At 41.3% G+C, this 22,716-nt stretch overlaps 1 protein-coding gene across 14 annotated transcripts in view; it reads right to left on the bottom strand.

Annotated features, from left to right (window-relative positions):
* Positions 1-22,716, bottom strand: part of Nsun3 (NOP2/Sun RNA methyltransferase 3) — a 102,180-nt gene that overhangs the window by 56,669 nt on the left and 22,795 nt on the right. For 10 of the 14 annotated variants that reach the window (XR_010055930.1, XM_063270215.1, XM_063270220.1 and 7 more), the window contains 3 exons: positions 13,103-13,231; positions 12,425-12,579; positions 11,411-11,532 (listed from right to left, as the gene is read on the bottom strand). Coding sequence is in view for 13 of the 14 variants with exons in the window: in XM_063270215.1 (XP_063126285.1) it covers positions 11,411-11,532; positions 12,425-12,579; positions 13,103-13,231 (406 nt within the window). In the remaining variant the exon portion in view is untranslated. Of the gene's footprint in view, positions 1-11,410; positions 11,533-12,424; positions 12,580-13,102; positions 13,232-13,479; positions 13,527-22,716 lie in introns of all 14 variants that reach the window. The other 4 variants (NM_001427314.1, XM_039088812.2, XM_039088814.2 and 1 more) reach the window with 2 other exon arrangements.

Here is a 22,716-nt window from a genome sequence, read left to right as displayed (position 1 = left end):
TTGTCTAAAAATCAAATGGATGGAGGATACAAGAGCCAGAGCTGGAGTGAAGTAGAAGAATGCTCAGAAAAAGGCAAGCATATACTGATAATTCAGACCAGTACTCCCAGGTACACAGAAGGCTGAGTCAGGACTTCAAGTTCAAATCTGCATTCAAATCACTATGGAAACATAACTTAAACTTCTGTTGATACGAATAGTATCTTACAAGCTTCATAAATTAAGGTGAGCTACATAGTTACTATTCTACTTGGAAAATCTTTGTGGAAATCGGAGATGCTTGCCATATATGCATAAAGACCAGAGTTTGATCCCCAGCACCCATGTGAAAGCCATGGTAGCATGGCTCTGTGACCTCAATGCTGAAGGAAAAGTGCTGGGTAAATCCCCAGAGCTCAATGGTTAGTCACCCTAACTGAATTGATAAAGCCTATGTTTAGTAATTCTGTACCAAAATAAAGTGAAGAGAATAGAGTTACTTGATGTTAACCACTGGCCTCTACATATAAGGACATATAGGTGCATGTACATTCACAAGTATAGATGAGCACACAAGACCTATGTCCCTTACTGAATTGCTTGATCATCTTCACTCATTTTGAAAGTTTCCATACTTCCTAATTAACTTTCCTCTGTTTTCTCCTGAGTATCTATCCTCTACATGGAAGAACAAATCTTTCTAAAATTCACCCATGGGGCCTTTGAGGGTCCCAACCATGAATCCATAGACAGATTTACTCTACAAGGCATGTGGTTCCTTCTGTGCTTTAAATTCTATCAAGAAGCTTAATAGTAGCCACTCATACAACATTTGTACAACTACTATAACCATGGGCATAATATCTTGTCATGTTGGTCTTTATTGTAGTTCATGGAGTTCATAGTTAGATAAGAGTATTGACATCTCCCTCCCCAGCTGCCTACATAGCATTTTCCAGTCCTATGAGAGGTAGCCACGAGGGAGAAAATTTTCTGGTCAGTACATATTTGATATTTCCATATCTTGTGACTAGTATACGTGGTCTTCAGCAATATGGTTTTAATATCAAGTTTTGGCAGATGACTAAGAGCAATGGGAATAGCCTGTTCTATTATGGGGTTCTCTTGGATACCGATGACGAAAAATCTCAAGAGGAGGCATCTCACACTTATCACTGAAATTTTTACTTGGCAACCTATGATTCTGGGATTAGCATAATCCCCTATTCTGGGTTATCTCAATTAAATTTTTCTATACGAAAAGTACACACACAGAGCGGGGGGAAGGGAGACAGAGAGACAGAGACAGAGAATTAGAGACAGACACAGAGAAACAAACACACACACAGTCTATAAAATAATAGGTTTCAAACATCTTTAATGTTAGTTATTCTCCCCTTACTACAAAAAACAAAAACAAACAAAAAAAACAAAAACAAACAAGATTTTTTTTCCATTCCCCATCTTTTTCAGTTTTCCTCTGTTTAACAGATATTCCAAATTAAGCATAGACACTGACAAAGGTTAGATGACAATATCTAAATATTAATGAAAACATGACATTTATCTTTCTGGGTCTAGATTACCTCTGTATAATAAATATTTCCAGATCTATCCATTTACCTCCAAATTTCATAATTTTGCTTTTCTTTCTACCTAATTAAAATTGCACTGTATTTATACATTTTTATTATCCATTCATCAATTGATAGATATGCAGGCATGTACTAGTTATTGTGAATAGAGCAGCTGTGAGCATGGATGCATTTAAGTCCTATAGTAAGAAACAGAGTCCATTAGATATGCCCAAAAGAGTTATAATTAGGCCACGTGATAGACCAATTTCTCATTTCTGAGAACCCACCGCACTGATTTCCACAGTAGCTGCACTCATTTCTACTCCCACCAAAAGTAATGAAGGTCTCCTATTTGCAACCATCCTTGTCAGCATCTGCTGCCTCTAACTTTCCTTTTCTATATCCATGTACTGGCATGTCTCTCAGACATCACCAGTGAATGGGGAATGCGGAAACTGACTGGTCAAAGGCCACAGAGTAAGTACGTAAGTGCTAGACAGTGCTCAACCATGAATACATGTGCTCTCCCAAGGCTCAGGGGTCATCATGGAGGAAGAGATGCACAACAGTGTAAGAGCCAGAGTTTGGGAAGGACCAGCGCTAAACTATACCTTCTGGTCCTGATATGACCACTGCACTCTTGAATGCACAACAACAAGCTCTTGCTGCCTGGCGGCACATTCCTTTAATCCCAGAACTCAGGAGGCAGAGGCAGGCAGATACTTGAGTTCTAGGCCAGCCTGGTCTATAGGACAAGTTCTAGGACATCAAGTTCCAGACTGAGAAATCCTGTCTCTCATAAAACAATACAATAACCCAAAAACCAAACATAAAACAAAGTGTGGGTGCTTGCAGGAAATTGCACACAAATCAAGCTAGTTAACATTCTATTGTGGTATAGGAAGGGATTCATGAATCCCGACCCCTAAATAAGGAGCTATGGACTCCTGATGGCTTCTGCAGAGTGATAGCTTTTACTTAAGGTTATGGCTTCTCGTAGGTCAACCAAGCTACAGTGGATGGCCTCAGAAGTAAATGGGCAGCACCAACTGAAGTCAGAATGTTACGAATTAAAAAAGGAGGCATGAAGTTCTTAGAAGGAAGGAGGTGGGGGTGTGTCTGGGAGAAGATAAGAGAGAGAACTGGGATTGAATATGCTCAAAATATAATGCATGAAATTCTGAATGAATTAACAAAATATTTTTATAAAATGAAATCACATTACTGAAAAAGATTACTTCAGGAGTTTCCTAATAATGAGTTATTTTCAGTTACATAATACAACTTTTAAACTAAATATGAGTCAAAGGTGCAGTTAACTTAAATAAGTAGAGGCTCAGGGTAAGGGCCAGTAGTTGAACACTTGCCTGGGATGTGCAAGGTCCTGGGTTTAATCCTTAACAATAGAAAAAACTGTATGCAGTCTGAGTAGAACAAACAGTTTGGCAAAGAGTAATCAAGCATTAGGTCAGTAAGATTGCTCTCTAGGCAAAGTTATTGCCATCAAGCCTGATAACCTCAGTTCTATCTTACAACCCAAAGCTTTATAATCTGCCCCATACCTGCACGTGTGGCACAACGCAAGCAAAGGGGGAAAAGAATAAACTAATAGTAAACACTGCTACAGCCCCATTTTTCTTTTTAAAATTATACTTATTTGCACATGCATGTGTGTGAGTGTCTGTGCACACACATTTGTATGTGTGTGGGACTACTTTACTTGCCTCATCTGCTCTCTAGCTATTTTCTCTAGTACAATCTTTATTACATTTTCCATCGTTTCCCTCATGACATTAGAAGTACATGTTTTACTGTTTACAAATGTGCCATACAATGTAGATATTTAATAAATACTTGATAAATTAATAAATACTGATAAAGTCCGTACTAAGATTGCATTTAATAGCACTACAGACACTTTAAGTAACAAAATCCACAGAAAGTTGTCATTTGTGAGTGAAACATAAGAGCAACATAAGGATAGGGATCCTGAACTTTCTATAATTCCATTTACTATGGAATTCTGATAGCTTCCAGTAAAAAGGGCAAATGCAAGGGCTGGGCATGTGGGTGTAGGGATCAGGAGCAGTGCAGGAACCGAGAAGGTATATCTTCCTGAGCCTGAACCTTAGAACTCAGGTCCAAAAAGAAAAACAAAGTTCACTTTGTCAAATCATAGATGATCAACCTCAGAACCTCTGGTCTCTAACTTATAAAATTAAAAGAGAAAGGAGGAGGAAAAAAACAGAACACAGGAGAAACTCAGTGTTACTGTTATTGGCAGAATACTCTGCTTCCATTTTCTGTTCTAAACATGTATGAACAAGCATGTGTTGACAACACACAAAGTGGATGAATAGGAACTCATAACAGGAACAGTGAAAGAATCCTCCCACACTGATGTAACCATACTGCCTACGACTATTATTCTTCTTCCAATATCTGGATTGGCACTTTTGGTTTCCCTGTTGATAAATGATAAAGACCTGTACTCCCAAGTCATGAGGAGTCCCGAGGAGTCCCACCGCCCAGCTAAAGGGCATCAGAGAATAAACGTTAGTGATTTTTTATTGCTTCTTTTAAAACAATTCTTGCTGTCAGTGTACCAGTTTTTAAGACTTGTTACCTGGATGATTTATACAAATTTTCAAAACATTACCCAATAATCTAAGCTTCCTCTTTCAATGAGTTCTTAAATTCAATTTTACTTGTCAAGTAGTAAGAAAAGAAAACCAGAAGGGGTCAGTATTTTATGTGTGATTGATTTTCTTCTAGGAAATGGATGACATGATACATTACTGCAATAAGATACCTATATTTTTGTGATAAATCATACTCTTCCATTAGCAGTTTCCCAACCCCAAATCATGTAAACTTCTCCTGCACAAATATCAGAACCACTTTCTAAAAAGATGTCATGCTTATCACTTTCAGCATATTTCTCCACTCCAGACTCTTCTGAATACACTGACATGTACTTGGAGTGACAGAATTCTATCATATAGATGTACAACACATGGCACACACTGGCAATTACTGGTTCAGAAATGATTTTGAGGTACACTTTAAAATTGAATTATGTTCAATTATTCCTTTAATTCCTGCTCTTCACTCTGATAATCTAAGAATAGCTTAGGGGATGTTTGTGTGGTGGAATTTTGTATACCTTGGATCATCATCCTTGAAAATTCCAACAGAGATTTTCATGTAAGCCAGGGTCCCTTCTCAGTCTGCAGTGAGCTCATGCTCTGGGACCTGACTTCTGCCATCACTGGGCTTTTTATGCTCTTGGCTATCAATGCTAGAAACAGTACATTAAATTGTCATGACTACATATAACACTGCATCTATATAATGCATATAGAATTGCTTTCAAAAGATTTTATAAGAGAATATTAGAACTGAAGACAGCGCTTCAGTTGTAAAGGGTTTGCCTAGCCCTTGTCAGTGTATTCAGAAGAGTCTGGAGTGGGGAAATAGCTGAAAGTGATAAGCATGACATCTTTTTAGAAAGTGGTTCTGATATTTGTGCAGGAGAAGTTTACATGATTTGGGGTTGGGAAACTGCTAATGGAAGAGTATGATTTATCACAAAAATATAGGTATCTTATTGCAGTAATGTATCATGTCATCCATGTTCTGGGTTTGATCTTAGCACCAAAAGATATCTTCACCACATAAAAAACAAAACAAAACAAAAAAACCAAAACAAAACACCAAAAGCCTTGCACATCTACTAATAGTTCCCTTTAGAAATTAAGATAAAAATCTTCCACTAAGTAAAAGATCGCTTTTCATTTATGTACAACATCAAAGAATGGTAATATATGACTGTAGACTATTAACTCTCAAAAGCTAAAATTCTACACCCTATGAATATTGCAAATCTAAGGAATCAGTTTTTAAAGTTCTGGGAAGATCCATGGATAGTTCAAGTATCATCCTCCTGCTTCAGCCCTCTTTATTTATGGAATCCCAGCCTGAGGCACAGGGCAAGTGCACTATCTCCATAGTACAAATGCTTCCTTTTGCCCTAACTGCTCTTTACATATGCAATCAAGGACTTATGCATGGCCAACACTCATCCTGTCCGTTTACTCTCTTGTAAATTGCATAGATCCCACCCCCCCCAGCCTCCCCTTCTGGCTGCATCTTTGAGAGAGGGCCCTGGAAAGTGAGGTTGAGCAGAGGCAATGGCCGCGCAGGCCCTGGAACTAGAGCAGGAGATTGACCACTGGAGGATGAAGTGCGTGCAGGAAGTGGAGGAAAGGAAGCAGGAACAGGAACTCAAAGCAGCTGCTGATGGGGTCTTAGCTGAAGTAAGGAAAAAGGAATCAGACACCAAAAGAATGGTGGACATTCCGCGCGCGTTGGAGAAATTGAGAAAACTGAGAAAAGAAACTGCAGCAAGGAAAGGGGTCTGTCCTCCTGCATCAGATGAGACTTTGAGCACCATCTTCAGTGGCTGAGAAAGCTCATTAAAAAGCGCTCTGAACTGTATGAAGCCGAAGAGAGAGCCCTCCGAGTTATGCTAGAAGGAGAACAGGAGGAAGAGAGGAGAAGAAAACTGGAAAAGAAACAGAGAAAAGAGAAAGAGAAACTTCTACTTCGGAAACGTGAAATCGAGTCCAAGTTATTCCGGAATCCAGATGAGTTCCCACTCGCTCACCTCTTGCAGCCATTCTGAAAGTCGATATTACCTCAGGCTGAGCATTCCTTGCCTGTGCTCATTCAGATAAGGCATGACTGGGATCAGTACCTGGTGCTGTCTTATCATCCTAAAGGCAATTCCATTCCCCAAGGATGGGTCCTTTCTCAGCTCCCCAGCAATGACATCTGGGCAACTCTCATACAGCTGCATTAAGTCCTCCAGGAGTGTGGTCCAGCGGGCAAGCACTGCCCCTCTAGATATTGGAGATGCTGTCTTCTCAGCTGTAGTCTTCTGCACAGCTTAAACTCTATGCAACATTGTTGTAGCTGGAAAGCCTGCTTCTTTTGTTCTCTGCCCTGGGCAGGGGTACCTCAGGAGATTCATAAGATTCTCCCAGAAAGGGCCTACCTGTGGCCCTGGCTCACTAAAATCTGCCTCTGTTTTGGGGGCTTGGTTCATTGTGGCCTGCTCATTTGCTCCAGGTCTGTTGTATGCTGCTGGGTGAGGACAGGCAGCACACTTGGCTACTCCTCGAAGGTGTTCACTGAGCAGAGTTAGCAGCTGCTGCTCCTTATCTTCCCACACCAACGGACCGAGTTGTGTTAGTCCCAGTTTTGGTGCAGTGTAGGAAGCTACTACTGAGGTCGATGGGGCCGTGGCTGCCAGGATCACTGATGGCTTAGAACTGTTGTCCTGTGGAGAGCTTAGAAAACTTGAAGAGTTCCAGAGCCAGGTTACCTTGTGCTCTGACAGACAGCGCCTGTTTTCCTCATGAAAGTGCCAGTGCAAAAGTCCTGAGGGATCCAGTCGTATGAGGCCTCCAAGAATAGAAACTTTTTCCCTGTGGAACCGTAATCTCATGGTAGGGCTGGGTAGCTCAGGCTTCTAATAACATCCATGCAGTAAAAGTTGGGAAAAGAGAAACTAGGAATAATAAATTCTATTTTTATATCGATTAATAAGTGCTATTGTGCTTGGACATGCTCAGTCACATGTCATGTTATGGCTTTTGTTATTTAATTTCCTGAAGGCTGAATAAATACCATTTTTGCTTTTTTGCTTGAAAAAAAAGAAATCCATTCATCTCGTATTACAGGAGAAAATGATTATACTTTCTTTAAAAAATAAAAATGAAAAAAAAATTAAAAACAGTGGCCAAAGACCCTCCTTTGCAAATGATAGTGGTATCTGTGATATAAAAAATTACCATAATCCTTTTCTTTTCTGAAGTGGAAAATGAGATAAGGAAAGAGTGTGTGGTATGCTTTATCTTTTTAACCCCAAGACTTTTCTGTATCAGTAAATCAGACCCTTTTAAGAAAGTGTCTATGGTTTATGTCTCTCTGCCCTTTCCGTCATCATCACTTAGTCAGATACCAACATCAGCAGCTTCCAGTCAGTCTATCCCCAGAGCAGCTTAGGAATCGGAGGCAAGGCTACAAACCCGCACGCCTGTGCCCAGAGCAGAGCGTGGATGACAGCTGCAGTGATGGTCTTTCTCAGCGACATATGAGGACCTGAAAACTGACATTCCGTTTGTGCGCTGTCAATCTATTTTAGCATAAGCCATCTTGTTCAAAGAGTTAAGAAGACAGAGAGTGGTTTGCTACCTAAGGACGAGCTTCAGCTCTTGTGTCACAGGAGGTGACTGGCATTATGGAATGATCTTCATAATGACTGAAATGATACAGCATCACAACATCCAGTACATGGAAAAACTGACATTAAAATCAAAGCAAAGGCGTGCATGCCTAGATAAAAGCTATAATAATCAATATATTATGTAAAATGATTTACTATGCCTACCTAGAAGCGCAATAATGATTACAAGATTATTTTGACCAGATTGACTTTGGCCAGAGTAATTATACCTATGGATTTCAAATATTCAGATTTTACAATTTACTTGTTTTTAAACAATTATTAACTGAGCTACTTTATATGTTGGCCACTATGTTGAGAATAAAACTCTGTTCTCCAAGACACTTAAAGTCTTATTGAAAGAATGAGATAGGCAGAGGTAAATCTTATTGAAAGAATGAGATAGGCAGAGGTAAAGGTCTAGTGGAGAGCAACCACACACACACACACACACACACACACACACACACACACAATCTTTTTTCAAATAAGTGAAGATACCATGAGATATCAGTCCTAGTCTTCGTGAGTTGCTTAAGCCATAGTAAAGCCGATTTCTGAAGACCAGTAGGTGGAAGGAAAAGTTAGAACCAGAACACAAAATAAACAGGGAATGAAGACCTCAGCCCTGAGAGCTGCACGTGAGGTGTGGCTTTCCAGAGTCCATTACATGGAGTCCTAAGACCCTGAAGGGTGATGAAGAGTGTCCTTGATTACTGTGTTGAGGAGCTGGAAGTCCTGCTGCTCAGGGGAGGTACGGAAGACTACCCGGATGGAGGGCTCAGGGGAGGTACTGAAGACTACCCGGATGGACGGGAGGGCTCAGGGGAGGTACTGAAGACTACCCGGATGGACGGGAGGGCTCAGGGGAGGTGCTGAAGATTACCCGGATGGACGGGAGGGCTCAGGGGAGGTGCTGAAGATTACCCGGATGGACGGGGAGGGCTCAGGGGAGGTACTGAAGACTACCCGGATGGACGGAAGGGCTCAGGTTCCATGTCAGGTGCAACACTTTGGCTTCTCTGCACCAGGAAGTGGTAGAGCACACACTGGAGGACTGTCAGAAGCCAGCTAAAGTCACTTCCGTGATGGATACTGGCTGTATCTAGGAGAGGCTGTGAAGAATTGAGAGAACTGGACAGAATTGACAGACGTGTGACAGTTACAACTGAAATGTCTTAGTGATTGATTGGACATGGAGAAATGGAGGGGCTGAGGATGGCTTCAGACTTAGGCAAAGACATGGCAGAACGGCACTAAGAAAGAAAACAGACAGATAAGACTGCTTTCATTTTTTATTTTCTTGCCATTGGCAGTGGGACTAATAAAGCATTAGAAATATGAGTTTTAACTGAGGCAAATGTTTCTAGAGCATCTGGTAGGTTACTGAGTGCACAAGTGCACAGCTAGGAAGAAATGTCAATTTAGATATATATTTGCAATAGAGCACTTTATATCATTTGAAACTATCAGACAAAAATGATATTAGCAGATTAAAGGAACAAAGTTTTGTGAGAGGAGAAAGGTAAAATATAGAGAGGACACAACCACAAGTAAGAAGAAACCATAATCACAAACGTCAAGAGAAGAGAATATTTCAAGACGGAGGAAGCAGTCACCAAAGTAACCGTAAGTAAGACTATGGGCTGGCACCATATACTTTGGAAGAAAATTCAAACTCAATCAAGAAAAATACTATGATAGCAGTCCACGGCGACTAAAGACAGTATGCAGAAAGAAACTCTTTTGAAAGAAAAAGAAAGCAGAATCAATGGACTGTTCCTCTAGTCCACAGAAGTTGAGAAAGTAGATATATGCAGAGGCTCTGAAATACTACATATAAGACTACAAGTTACAGTACGTATGCACACAACAACACCGGCTAGTTTTAATGTATTTTTATATATACTTACATACACAGAGATTGATGCAGAAAGTTTACAGGCACTTAAAACAAACTTAAGTCCAGTGGTTAGACCTGGCTTAAAGAAACCTGGTATGTGCTTGGATGTGTGCCCAAGAGGCTTATACCATTAACATCATCGTCTTAGAATATTGGTATTTCCAGATATTATAATTATACTTAAAAGCACATTTTAGCTGGACATGATGACTCATGGCTATAATCTGAACACTGGAAAGCCTGAAGCACTGGGTTGAAAAGTGGAGGCCAGGCTGGGTTACATAGCAACACAGTGCGGAAAACAAACAAACCGTGAGAAAGCAAAGAAAGGAAGAAACAAAAGAAGGAACCTTAATATCCTATCGCATCTCAGCAGGTGAGGTGTCTGACAAGCATTTGCCATGCGAGCCTGATGACTTGTGTTCAATACCTAGAACCTATGGTGGAAAGAAAGAACTGACTTGCAGGGACCTCCATACACATACCATGCATCACGATGTGCATGCCTAAACACACACACACACACACACACACACAAGAAGAAATAAAAATTCAAATTCCAGACAAATTTATTTCAAAAGTAGAGGGAGTTGAGTAAAACTAAGATAAAAAAGTATTCATTTAACAATTAGTGGATATTTTAGAGCTTTAATAAGAAAAAGTTTGTAAAACTGAAGCAAACAGAAAACAATAAATTGAGACAAAGTGAGAAGAAACGCATTAAATAAAGTAGAAAATCCAAAGAGATTAGGTAATGGCAGAAATGAAAATTAGTAAAGGCAGCCCTCTGCTACATACACGGCGGGGGCCACAGACTAGCCTGTGAATGCTCTTTGGTTGGTGGTTTAGTCTCTGGGTGGGTGAGGAGAATGGGTGGGACAGCACCCTCTCAAAGGCAAAGACAAGGGGGAATGGGGTGGAGAACTCTTCGAGCTGAGACCAGGAAGAAGGACAACACTTAGAATGTAAATAAATAAAACAATTTAAAAAAATAGTGGGGGCTAGACAGATGGCTCAGTGGTAAGATCACTGACTGCTCTTCCAGAGGTGGTGAGTTCAAATCCCAGCAACCACATGGTGGCTCACAACCATGTGTAACAGGATCTGATGCCCTCTTCTGGTGTGTCTGAAGACAGCTACAGTGTACTCATATACATAAAATAAATAAATATATATGTAAAAAAACATAGTGAAGGAAATTTCATGAGAGGTGAAATAAAATATTCCCTGGAAACCTCACTGCTTACAGCATAGGAAAAAATGAAGAAAAACTTGAGGGAGACAAATGTGAACAAGTATTTATGTCTTCCTAGGAGATTCATTCTCCAGGAAATTACCGAACTATGATGTGGTCCAATACTACTTCCATGGAAGACTACTCCAGTTTGGTTAAACAGCAGGCTAAGCCCCTGGCCTGGGACAAACCTAGACAGAAAAACAACTGAGTCACAGCCAAACCCTTCCTGTTTTTGTAGACACACTGAGAAAGAAGGCAGTGCAGGGTGACAGCTTAAACAGACGCCTGGAGTTTGTTGTTTGCATCTTTTGGAGAATTAATCAGAACCAGGAAGTTTTCCATTTGCCCTCCTGACACGCTTGACTGCAGGTATTTAAATTATATGGGGAACCCACATACACGTTTGAATAAACAGTCCTCACCTTAAGAGTCCTACTTGGAGGGCAGGCAAATTGTTCCTTTGACAAATCCTATAGGTAGCTTTCTGAGAGTCTGAGGAGAACAGCCAGCTTCGATCATTTGAACACGGAGCATCAACTAACACCTAGAGAAAAAAGAGTGCAAACATTCTTAGGGGAGGTATGTGGAGCTGCCATATGACAAACAGTGTGTAAATGAAACCAGCACCGTAGGGACCCGGGATAGGACGTGCTAAGTCCTTTTATGTATTTGTCCCCGATACAGAAAACTCTGCAATTTCAGTGTTTGTCTCAGTGGAGAGACAGAATTGAGCAGACTAAACACCTACTGGTGCTATTAACGGAATGCAATGACATTCTTTTTTATTTTATTTATTTGTTTATTCATTTATTTCGGTTCTTCAAGGGAGGATTTCTCTGTGTTGCCTTGGCCAGGCTGACCTAGAACTCAGAGATCCGCCTGACTCTGCCCTTCTGTGTGCTGGGATTACAGACATGTGCCATCACCCCCGGCTGTACTTAATATTCTGCATGACTACAGATGAAACTGACAAAAGTTACCAATCTTCAGAAACTGAGACTGTATTTTTTTTTCTGCCCTAGTAAATTTTACACTGTTGGGGACTGAACCCAGGGTCAGTGTTTATTTTTAAGAATTAAAAATTCAATTTTAATTTACTGAAATGACCTTTCTTCACCTATCATACCGTAATATATAAAATGTTAATGAATTAAAGTAAAAAGTACAATTTTTTTCCTTATAATGGTTCAAAAGGTAACTCATTTCCAGAGTGACTTTGAGGTCCAGAAAATAACTTTCCATAATCCCCAAACCCAACATCACTGTTTCCACTGAACCATAGTAACCATCAAATGAAAAATGCCTGCACATCCACTTTATCGAATCTCCCAGAGCCTGAGAAAGTGTACGATGGGGAAGCAGAAGGAGAAGAACAACAGAGCAGCACAATGCCGGATCACTAGGAGTCTGTCAGCTTCCACATACAATAAAAGTACCTTGTCAAACGTCGCAGGCTGGGCATCCCCCACTTCTCTGCCATCCAATTCAGACACTTTAATTACATTTCTCAAAGGCTGTGGGATGAAAGATTCCAACGTCTGTCTCAGCCATCTTCCTCTCAGGCGATCATACTCGTTACAGAGAAGATAACCTAAATATGAAGGATTAAAAAGTTCCGAAGTACTCCAAGGCAATGTCATTGGCAAATTCTACTCTTTAGCAAATAAACTTCAGAAAAATCAATGTTTCAGAGATATGGCTCAGAGGTAAACATTATGATAACTTTAAAAACAAAAATAAATACATACTTTATAAAATATTCGTGCAATGTTGTGCCTCACACCCTCCTAGAAGCTCTTGCATTTATTCAGTCAAGTTTAATTTGTAAACGTACAGATTCCTAGAGATGCAGAACAACCGAAGCTCACATAGTTTTCCCCTGAAGTACCAGCTGTTGACAGTAAGCAATGAATTCTGTTAGGTATGTTAAGTTCCTTGCTGGTAGAAGGCATCCATTTTAAATGAACAAAGGTAATACAGTGTATATTTAAAGAAAAGAGTAAGGACACCAGCTCCCAGTCAGAGAACTGAGCCTAGGAAGGCTACTTAGCTCTGTGACAGTGTTGGTGTTGGTGTTGGTGTCTTCATGGGGATTGGTAAAATAGGGATCATACCTGCATAGCTGTTGTGATTAAGTGTGACGAAAACTGAGGACAGGATGGTGGCTGAAGAAGACTCTTCTATGGTGGGCTTCCCAAAGAGACACTGCTCTGAAGGGCTTGGAGAGCCAGGGGAGAGAGTGTCTGATTTTCGCATAGTATGAGAAGATGCACCAAAGAAACAGAAAAAAGAAGAGATGTCCTTGTCAACATCCCTCCAATTCTAGACAGTGTGAGGAGAGACTCCCATTGGAGCAGTGGAAAGGAAGAAAGTCCAGACTTTGACCTGACATCCAGTAGCATGGCCTGCCCCAGTGAAGCCATGCACCAGAAACTCAGTCTTGCAGCCCTCACACCTAGGCTACTACTTGGGATAGCAAGGCAGGCACCACTTCTCCACCCTTGGGAAGCAGAGCTGGAGACATGAGGCTCTAAGCACCTGGAAATCAAGCAGAAAACTGAGCACAGGACTTTGCCTTGGGGCAGTGTTGAAACTGCCTGAGAGTCCAGAGACTAACTACACTCCTTCTACATACACCCTTAGCGGGCAAATAAACAAACACACAAAAAACAGGGCCCTCCCACTAGGAGGTAAGACAAAAAAGGGGGCAAAGGTCTTTGCCTTAGAACTGTGACAATACATTACTGTGAACAAATCTCCCACAGCAAAATAGACTACCTTTTGCTAAGCCACAGACAACGCTAACAATACACTTGGAGGTTACTTAAGACTGGTAACTTAAGGTAAGTTCTTAACACTCAGTACAAGGTACTGAGCCTGTCTGTTTGACTTGCATTTAAGAAAATAAAAAGTAGGGGTGGAGAGATGGCTCAGTGGTTAAGAGCACTGACTGCTCTTCCAGAGGTCCTGAGTTCAATTCCAGCAACCACATGGTGACTCACAACTGTCTGTAATGGGATCTGATGCCCTCTTCTGCTGTGTCTGAAGACAGCTTCAATGTACTCATATAAATAAGTAAAAAATATTCCATCTCACACCAGTCAGAATGGCTAAGATCAAAAGCTCAAATGACACTGGCTAAGATCAAAATCTCCGGTGACAGCAGATGCTCGTGAGGATGTGGAGAAAGAGGAACACTCCTCCATTGTTGGTGGGATTGCAAGCTGGTACAAGCAATCTGGAAATCAGTCCGGAGGTTCCTTAGAAAATTGGACATTGAACTACCTGAGGACCCAGCTATACCCATCTTGGGCATATACCCAAACGATGCTTCAACATATAACAAAGACACATGCTCCACTATGTTCATAGCAGCCTTATTTATAATAACCAGAAGCTAGAAAGAACCCAGATGTCCTTCAACAGAGGAATGGAGACAGAAAATATGGAACATCTACACAATGGAGTACTACTCAGCTATTAAAAAGAATGACTTCAAGAAATTCACAGGCAAATGGATAGAACCAGAAAATACCATCCTGAGTGAGATAACTCAATTACAAAAGAACACACATGGTATGCACTCATTGATAAGTGGATAAAAAGCTCGGAATAACCAAGATAAATTCCCGACTACATGAAGCTCAAGAAGAACAAAGATAAAAGTGTAGATGCTTCCCTCCTTCTTAGGAGGAGGAACAAAATACTCACAGGAGGAAATTCAGAAACAAACTGTGGACCAGACTCTGAAGGAAAGGCCATCCAGAGACTGCCCCACCTGGGGATCCATCCCACATGCAGTCACCAAACCCAGCCAATACTGGGGATGCCAAGATGTGCACGCTGACAAGTAGAATGATATAGCTGTCTCCTGATAGACTCTGCCAGAGCCTGACAAATACAGAGGTGGATGCTCGCTGCCAACCACTGAACTAAGAACTGAGTCCCCAATGGAGGACTTAGAGAAAGGACTGAAGTAGCTCAAGGGATTTGCCACTGCATAAGAAGAACAATACCAACCAACCAGATGCCCCACTGCTCCCAGAGACTAAGCTACCATCCCAAGAGAACACAGGGATGGACCTATGGCTCCATCTGCATATGTAGCAGAGGATGGCCTTGTCAGGCATCAATTGGAAGAGAGGCCCTTGGTCCTGTCAAGGCTCGATGTCCCAGTGTAGGGAATGTCAGGGTGAGGAGGTGAGGTGGAAAGAAGTGCGTGGGTGGGTGAGGGAGAACCTTCATAGAAGCAGGGCAGGGGGACAGATATCGGATTACTGTAGGGAAAACTGGGAAAGTTGATTTAAAATGTAAATTAGAACCGCAATTAAAAAATTTTAAAAAAGAAAAACACAAAAAGGGTAATGACTAGTCTTAACTGTTTTGTAGCCTTCCTATGTGATCATCTTTTATAATCTAAGCAAATATATAGCTTCAATCTTAAAATATATGACATCCATGTCCCCCACCTACAAGTAACACATGTGTGTGTGTATTATATAAATGAGGAAACATAGAAATAGGCTGAAAGCAACCTTAGAAAGCAATTGTTCCCAATGAATCCTGGAAGTGTCCTGGATGTGGGCTGCCAACCATGTTTGCAACAATGGTTGCAGCACTGTTTAGTGGGGTCAGCTGCAATTGTAAAGGGTCATCCCTTGTAAAACCCTGTTCAAATTTCTGTATTCCCCTCCCTTCCCATGCGTTTTCTGCGCTGTTCAAATAAATACAGAACAACATTCTTTACTAGGGGCACAGACCTGGACACAAGCACAGAAGAGACAAGACAGGAAATGGTTAGGCAAGCACAGGTTTAGACCCAGACAGATTACAGACAGGGGAAATGATGGAAGACACACACAGAGAGAAGAGAGAGTTCAAATCTGGGCTCGCTCTTGGTAAAACTGCTCCCAGGGCAGGGTTTAGATTTCTTTTATTTAATGCATTTGAGGAATGCTGAGGTTGTTAATATCATTTTAAAACTGATGCAAGAACTCAGTGCCAGGCTGTTAAGTGAGCACATTCTAACCATCCCAATCCATAGGCCAGTGCCCTATGAATCGAGGTCCTATACCTGCCTTAATGCCACCATCAGCTAAGCTTCTAACCTTGCCAATATCTCTTGTGGATGGTTATAGATGTTCAGAACCATGGGTGGAAATAAATCCATTAAGGAACAGACAGTATATAACAATGTAGGTCTCAGTGTCCCTAAGCTATGATGGTCTCAGTAGGCTGTGGGCTCTGGGTATAATCTTGATTTTCAGTATTTTTAACCATGAAACTACCAATTCTATTTCCTCCCTGACAAATCAAGAGGGAACAGCTATCTACTTCAAGGCAAGTAAAGAGAGGAACTGGGTTGTTGAAATGGTCAATGGGTAAAGGAGTATGTCCCAAAAGCCTGACAACATGAGTTTGAGCCATAGAGGCATTGAGGGAGGACACAACTAACACCTGAAAGTTGACCGGCAGGATGTGCATGCTGGAAGGAGATCGCTATTACTGCTAGTCATAGTTTGACATCCACAAGTGTGCCTGCCAAGTGGATTCGTGCACTTCCCATACACACGTACTCGAAAATGGATGTAAATGGGGTGCTGAGCTTTAAGCAAAGAGAAGGGAACTATGTACCAAGATGCATCAAGCCACCAAGTAAGAGCCTGGCTTAGTCCTTTCCTGTGTGGCTCAAAACCAGGTTTAGCTCTAGTACCTGACCACAGACCAGTGACTGGAGGTGAGCCACATGGGCTGACTTGAACCTTGGAGTAACGTTTGTAATGACAAATTATACATTGAGGCATTTCTCTAGTTCATTGTGAACTACATACCTACAAAAGATAAGTGACAAAATGTGGCTTAGGGAATCAGGGAGCTGAACCACCAGCAGCAGCAGCAACAACAAAATCAACAGCAGAACTGTAATAAAGCCAGACTTAGGATGCCATCTAGTGGTGAAGCACCAGAAAGGCCCACAGATTCATGCAAACCTTAGAATTTCTTTTTTTTTTTTTTTTTTTTTTTTTGTTTCTTTTTTCGGAGCTGGGGACCGAACCCAGGGCCTTGCGCTTCCTAGGTAAGCGCTCTACCACTGAGCTAAATCCCCGGCCCCTTAGAATTTCTTAAACAGTAGACACAGACACAGAATAAAACCTGGGAGAAATACCTAATGTTTATGCACAGACTATTTCATATATCAGGTACAAGAAATCTTCACAGAATCATGACTACATCTAATGGATAAAATAAGACAAAAACTGACAAAAACAATATAAACAGGCAGCATGATGAAAAGAGGTAAAGTAGTACTTTTGGGGAAATTTGGTAAGATTCAAGAAAGTGTAGAGAGGCAACTTAATACCTAAATAGAGAAACATCAAAGTAAAGCTATTCTTTTTAAGATGTATTTATTTATTATGCATAAATACACTGTCGCTGTCTTCAGACACACCAGAAGAGGGCATCGGATCCCATTACAGATGGTTGTGAGCCACCACGTGGTTGCTGGGAATTGAACTCAGGACCTTTGGAAGAGCAGTCAGTGCTCTTAACCACTGAGCCAGCTCTCCAGCGTTAAAGCTACTCTTAAAAACATCTAACAAATGCTTAAACGCAATAGAAGACGGGAACAGCAGAACAGATCAGATAACAACAAAAATGCTAGTTGCCTTGAAAACGCATTATTTAAAAATATTCTCTTGGAGAAAAAAAGAAGTAAATAAAAGTAGGGGGTAGGGATAAAGATAGCCTGTGGGAATTTGATGTCACCATCAAAAAAGCAATTATATGAGTTGCAGGGGTTCGAGAAGGAAGTGAAAATGCCAATGGGGTAGAATAGACTTCACTACAAGTCTCCCTAAATCTAGAGCAAGATTTAAGAATCCAGCCACAGAGATGGCAATGGTCACATCATACCCAACACAACCAGATTTACCTTTAAGTACATTATGACCAAGTACTGAAAAGTTAAATAAAGACACAATACTAAAAACAACAGAAATGTGAAAACTGCCTACAGATATGAAGGCATAGCTTAAAGGGCAAACATGACTAGAAATTCTAATATTTCCTGCTACCAAATGCCAACCAGATGTCTAAATTGCACTACTGGCAGTAAGAGAATTTCACTGTAGAAGGGTTACAGCCATTGTGGAGAAGTTTGACCATGACACTCTACTAAATTGCATGGTTTCTGGTTAGCAGTTCATGTTTTACATTAGAATCACAACTGTTTGCTCTTTTTCAGTAAAAACTAGAATACTGCAATAGCTGTTTTGTTTTGTTTTTTTAAGATTTGTGTATTTTTATGTATACTAGTGCTCTCTCTGCATGTACACCTGCAGGCCAGAAGAGGATACTAGATCCCATAACAGATGGTTGTGAGCCACCATGTGGTTGCTGGGAATTAAACTCAGGACCTCTGGAAGAGCAGTCAGTACCCTTAAGCACTGAGCCATCTTTCCAACCCGCAATAGCTCTTTTAATTTAAAAGAATAAGAAGAGGAAGAGGAGGAAGAAGAGGAAGAAGGAAAAAGGAGGAGGAAGATGAGGAAGAGGAAGAGGAGGAGGAAGAAAGGCACTCTATAACTGGAGTACTGGTGAAGGCAGCTGGATCACCAGATAGAAAAGTAGCCTATCCTGGTTGCTGCCGCCGCAGAGAGCCCTTGGGCAGCACCCCGCGAGCAAACTTGAGCCTCGGGACCACAGGTAAGACCAACTTGTCTGCTGCAAGAGAGCTGCCTGGTGAGATCGGGACACACAGAGGCAGAGTTCATCTAGGACCGGGCACGTCCTGTGTTTGCCGGAGGTCCCACGCCCGAGGATCCCGGGCCCGCAGCAGCTCTCTGCTCCCAGACCCTGTGGGAAAGAGACCTCACCGCCTGATCAGGTGCGCACTCCTGAGGCTGCAGAGCGGAAGAGACCACCAACACTGCCCACCCCTGCCCACATCCCTGGCCCAAGAGGAAACTGTATAAGGCCTCTGGGCTCCCGTGGGGGAGGGCCCAGGAGCGGCAGGACCCCTGCCTGAGACACCACCGGAACCTGAGGGAAACAGACCGGATAAACAGTTCTCTACACCCAAATCCCGTGGGAGGGAGAGCTGAACCTTCAGAGAGGCAGACAAGCCTGGGAAACCAGAAGAGAGTGCTCTCTGTACATACATCTCGGACGCCAGAGGAAAACACCAAAGGCCATCTGGAACCCTGGTGCACTGAAGCTCCCGGAAGGGGCGGCACAGGTCTTCCTGGTTGCTGCCGCCGAAGACAGCCCTTTGGCAGCACCCCGCGAGCAAACTTGAGCCTCGGGACCACAGGTAAGACCAACTTGTCTGCTGCAAGAAAGCTGCCTGGTGAACTCAAGACACAGGCCCACAGGAACAGCTGAAGACCTGTAGAGAGGAAAAACTACACGCCCGAAAGCAGAACACTCTGTCCCCATAACTGACTGAAAGAGAGGAAAACAGGTCTACAGCACTCCTGACACACAGGCTTATAGGACAGTCTAGCCACTGTCAGAAATAGCAGAACAAAGTAACACTAGAGATAATCTGATGGCGAGAGGCAAGCGCAGGAACCCAAGCAACAGAAACCAAGACTACATGGCATCATCGGAGCCCAATTCTCCCATCAAAACAAACATGGAATATCCAAACACACCAGAAAAGCAAGATCTAGTTTCAAAATCATATTTGATCATGATGCTGGAGGACTTCAAGAAAGACATGAACACACTTAGGGAAACACAGGAAAACATTAATAAACAAGTAGAAGCCTACAGAGAGGAATCGCAAAAATCCCTGAAAGAATTCCAGGAAAACACAATCAAACAGTTGAAGGAATTAAAAATGGAAATAGAAGCAATCAAGAAAGAACACATGGAAACAACCCTGGATATAGAAAACCAAAAGAAGAGACAAGGAGCTGTAGATACAAGCCTCACCAACAGAATTCAAGAGATGGAAGAGAGAATCTCAGGAGCAGAAGATTCCATAGAAATCATTGACTCAACTGTCAAAGATAATGTAAAGCGGAAAAAGCTACTGGTCCAAAACATACAGGAAATCCAGGACTCAATGAGAAGATCAAACCTAAGGATAATAGGTATAGAAGAGAGTGAAGACTCCCAGCTCAAAGGAACAGTAAATATCTTCAACAAAATCATAGAAGAAAACTTCCCTAACCTAAAAAAAGAGATACCCATAGGCATACAAGAAGCCTACAGAACTCCAAATAGATTGGACCAGAAAAGAAACACCTCCTGTCACATAATAGTCAAAACACCAAATGCACAAAATAAAGAAAGAATATTAAAAGCAGTAAGGGAAAAAGGTCAAGTAACATATAAAGGCAGACCTATCAGAATCACACCAGACTTCTCGCCAGAAACTATGAAGGCCAGAAGATCCTGGACTGATGTCATACAGACCCTAAGAGAACACAAATGCCAGCCCAGGTTACTGGATCCTGCAAAACTCTCAATTAACATAGATGGAGAAACCAAGATATTCCATGACAAAACCAAATTTACACAATATCTTTCTACAAATCCAGCACTACAAAGGATAATAAATGGTAAAGCCCAACATAAGGAGGCAAGCTATACCCTAGAAGAAGCAAGAAACTAATCGTCTTGGCAACAAAACAAAGAGAATGAAAGCACACAAACATAACCTCACATCCAAATATGAATATAACGGGAAGCAATAACCACTATTCCTTAATATCTCTCAACATCAATGGCCTCAACTCCCCAATAAAAAGAAATAGATTAACAAACTGGATACGCAACGAGGACCCTGCATTCTGCTGCCTACAGGAAACACACCTCAGAGACAAAGACAGACACTACCTCAGAGTGAAAGGCTGGAAAACAACTTTCCAAGCAAATGGTCAGAAGAAGCAAGCTGGAGTAGCCATTCTAATATCAAATAAAATCAATTTCCAACTAAAAGTCATCAAAAAAGATAAGGAAGGACACTTCATATTCATCAAAGGAAAAATCCACCAAGATGAACTCTCAATCCTAAATATCTATGCCCCAAATACAAGGGCACCTACATATGTAAAAGAAACCTTACTAAAGCTCAAAACACACATTGCACCTCACACAATAATAGTGGGAGATTTCAACACCCCACTCTCATCAATGGACAGATCATGGAAACAGAAATTAACCAGAGATGTAGACAGACTAAGAGAAGTCATGAGCCAAATGGACCTAACGGATATTTATAGAACATTCTATCCTAAAGCAAAAGGATATACCTTCTTCTCAGCTCCTCATGGTACTTTCTCCAAAATTGACCATATAATTGGTCAAAAAACAGGCCTCAACAGGTACAGAAAGATAGAGATAATCCCATGCGTGCTATCGGACCACCACGGCCTAAAACTGGTCTTCAATAACAATCAAGGAAGAATGTCCACATATACTTGGAAATTGAACAATGCTCTACTCAATGATAACCTGGTCAAGGAAGAAATAAAGAAAGAAATTAAAAACTTTTTAGAATTTAATGAAAATGAAGGTACAACATACCCAAACTTATGGGACACAATGAAAGCTGTGCTAAGAGGAAAACTCATAGCGCTGAGTACCTGCAGAAAGAAACAGGAAAGAGCATATGTCAGCAGCTTGACAGCACACCTAAAAGATCTAGAACAAAAAGAAGCAAATACACCCAGGAGGAGTAGAAGGCAGGAAATAATCAAACTCAGAGCTGAAATCAACCAAGTAGAAACAAAAAGGACCATAGAAAGAATCAACAGAACCAAAAGTTGGTTCTTTGAGAAAATCAACAAGATAGATAAACCCTTAGCCAGACTAACCAGAGGACACAGAGAGTGCGTCCAAATTAACAAAATCAGAAATGAAAAGGGAGACATAACAACAGATTCAGAGGAAATTCAAAAAATCATCAGATCTTACTACAAAAACCTATATTCAACAAAACTTGAAAATCTTCAGGAAATGGACAATTTCCTAGACAGATACCAGGTACCGAAGTTAAATCAAAAACAGATAAACCAGTTAAACAACCCCATAACTCCTAAGGAAATAGAAGCAGTCATTAAAGGTCTCCCAACCAAAAAGAGCCCAGGTCCAGACGGGTTTAGTGCAGAATTCTATCAAACCTTCATAGAAGACCTCATACCAATATTATCCAAACTATTCCACAAAATTGAAACGGATGGATCACTACCGAATACCTTCTACGAAGCCACAATTACTCTTATACCTAAACCACACAAAGACACAACAAAGAAAGAGAACTTCAGACCAATTTCCCTTATGAATATCGACGCAAAAATACTCAACAAAATTCTGGCAAACCGAATCCAAGAGCACATCAAAACAATCATCCACCATGATCAAGTAGGCTTCATCCCAGGCATGCAGGGATGGTTTAATATACGGAAAAGCATCAACGTGATCCATTATATAAACAAACTGAAAGAACAAAACCACATGATCATTTCATTAGATGCTGAGAAAGCATTTGACAAAATTCAACACCCCTTCATGATAAAAGTCCTGGAAAGAATAGGAATTCAAGGCCCATACCTGAACATGGTAAAAGCCATATACAGCAAACCAGTTGCTAACATTAAACTAAATGGAGAGAAACTTGAAGCAATCCCACTAAAATCAGGGACTAGACAAGGCTGCCCACTCTCTCCCTACTTATTCAATGTAGTTCTTGAAGTTCTAGCCAGAGCAATCAGAC

The sequence above is a fragment of the Rattus norvegicus genome, chromosome 11, assembly GCF_036323735.1.
Source record: "Rattus norvegicus strain BN/NHsdMcwi chromosome 11, GRCr8, whole genome shotgun sequence".
Classification (NCBI taxonomy): Eukaryota; Metazoa; Chordata; class Mammalia; order Rodentia; family Muridae; genus Rattus; species Rattus norvegicus.
This window is presented reverse-complemented; position numbering and strand designations above follow the sequence as displayed.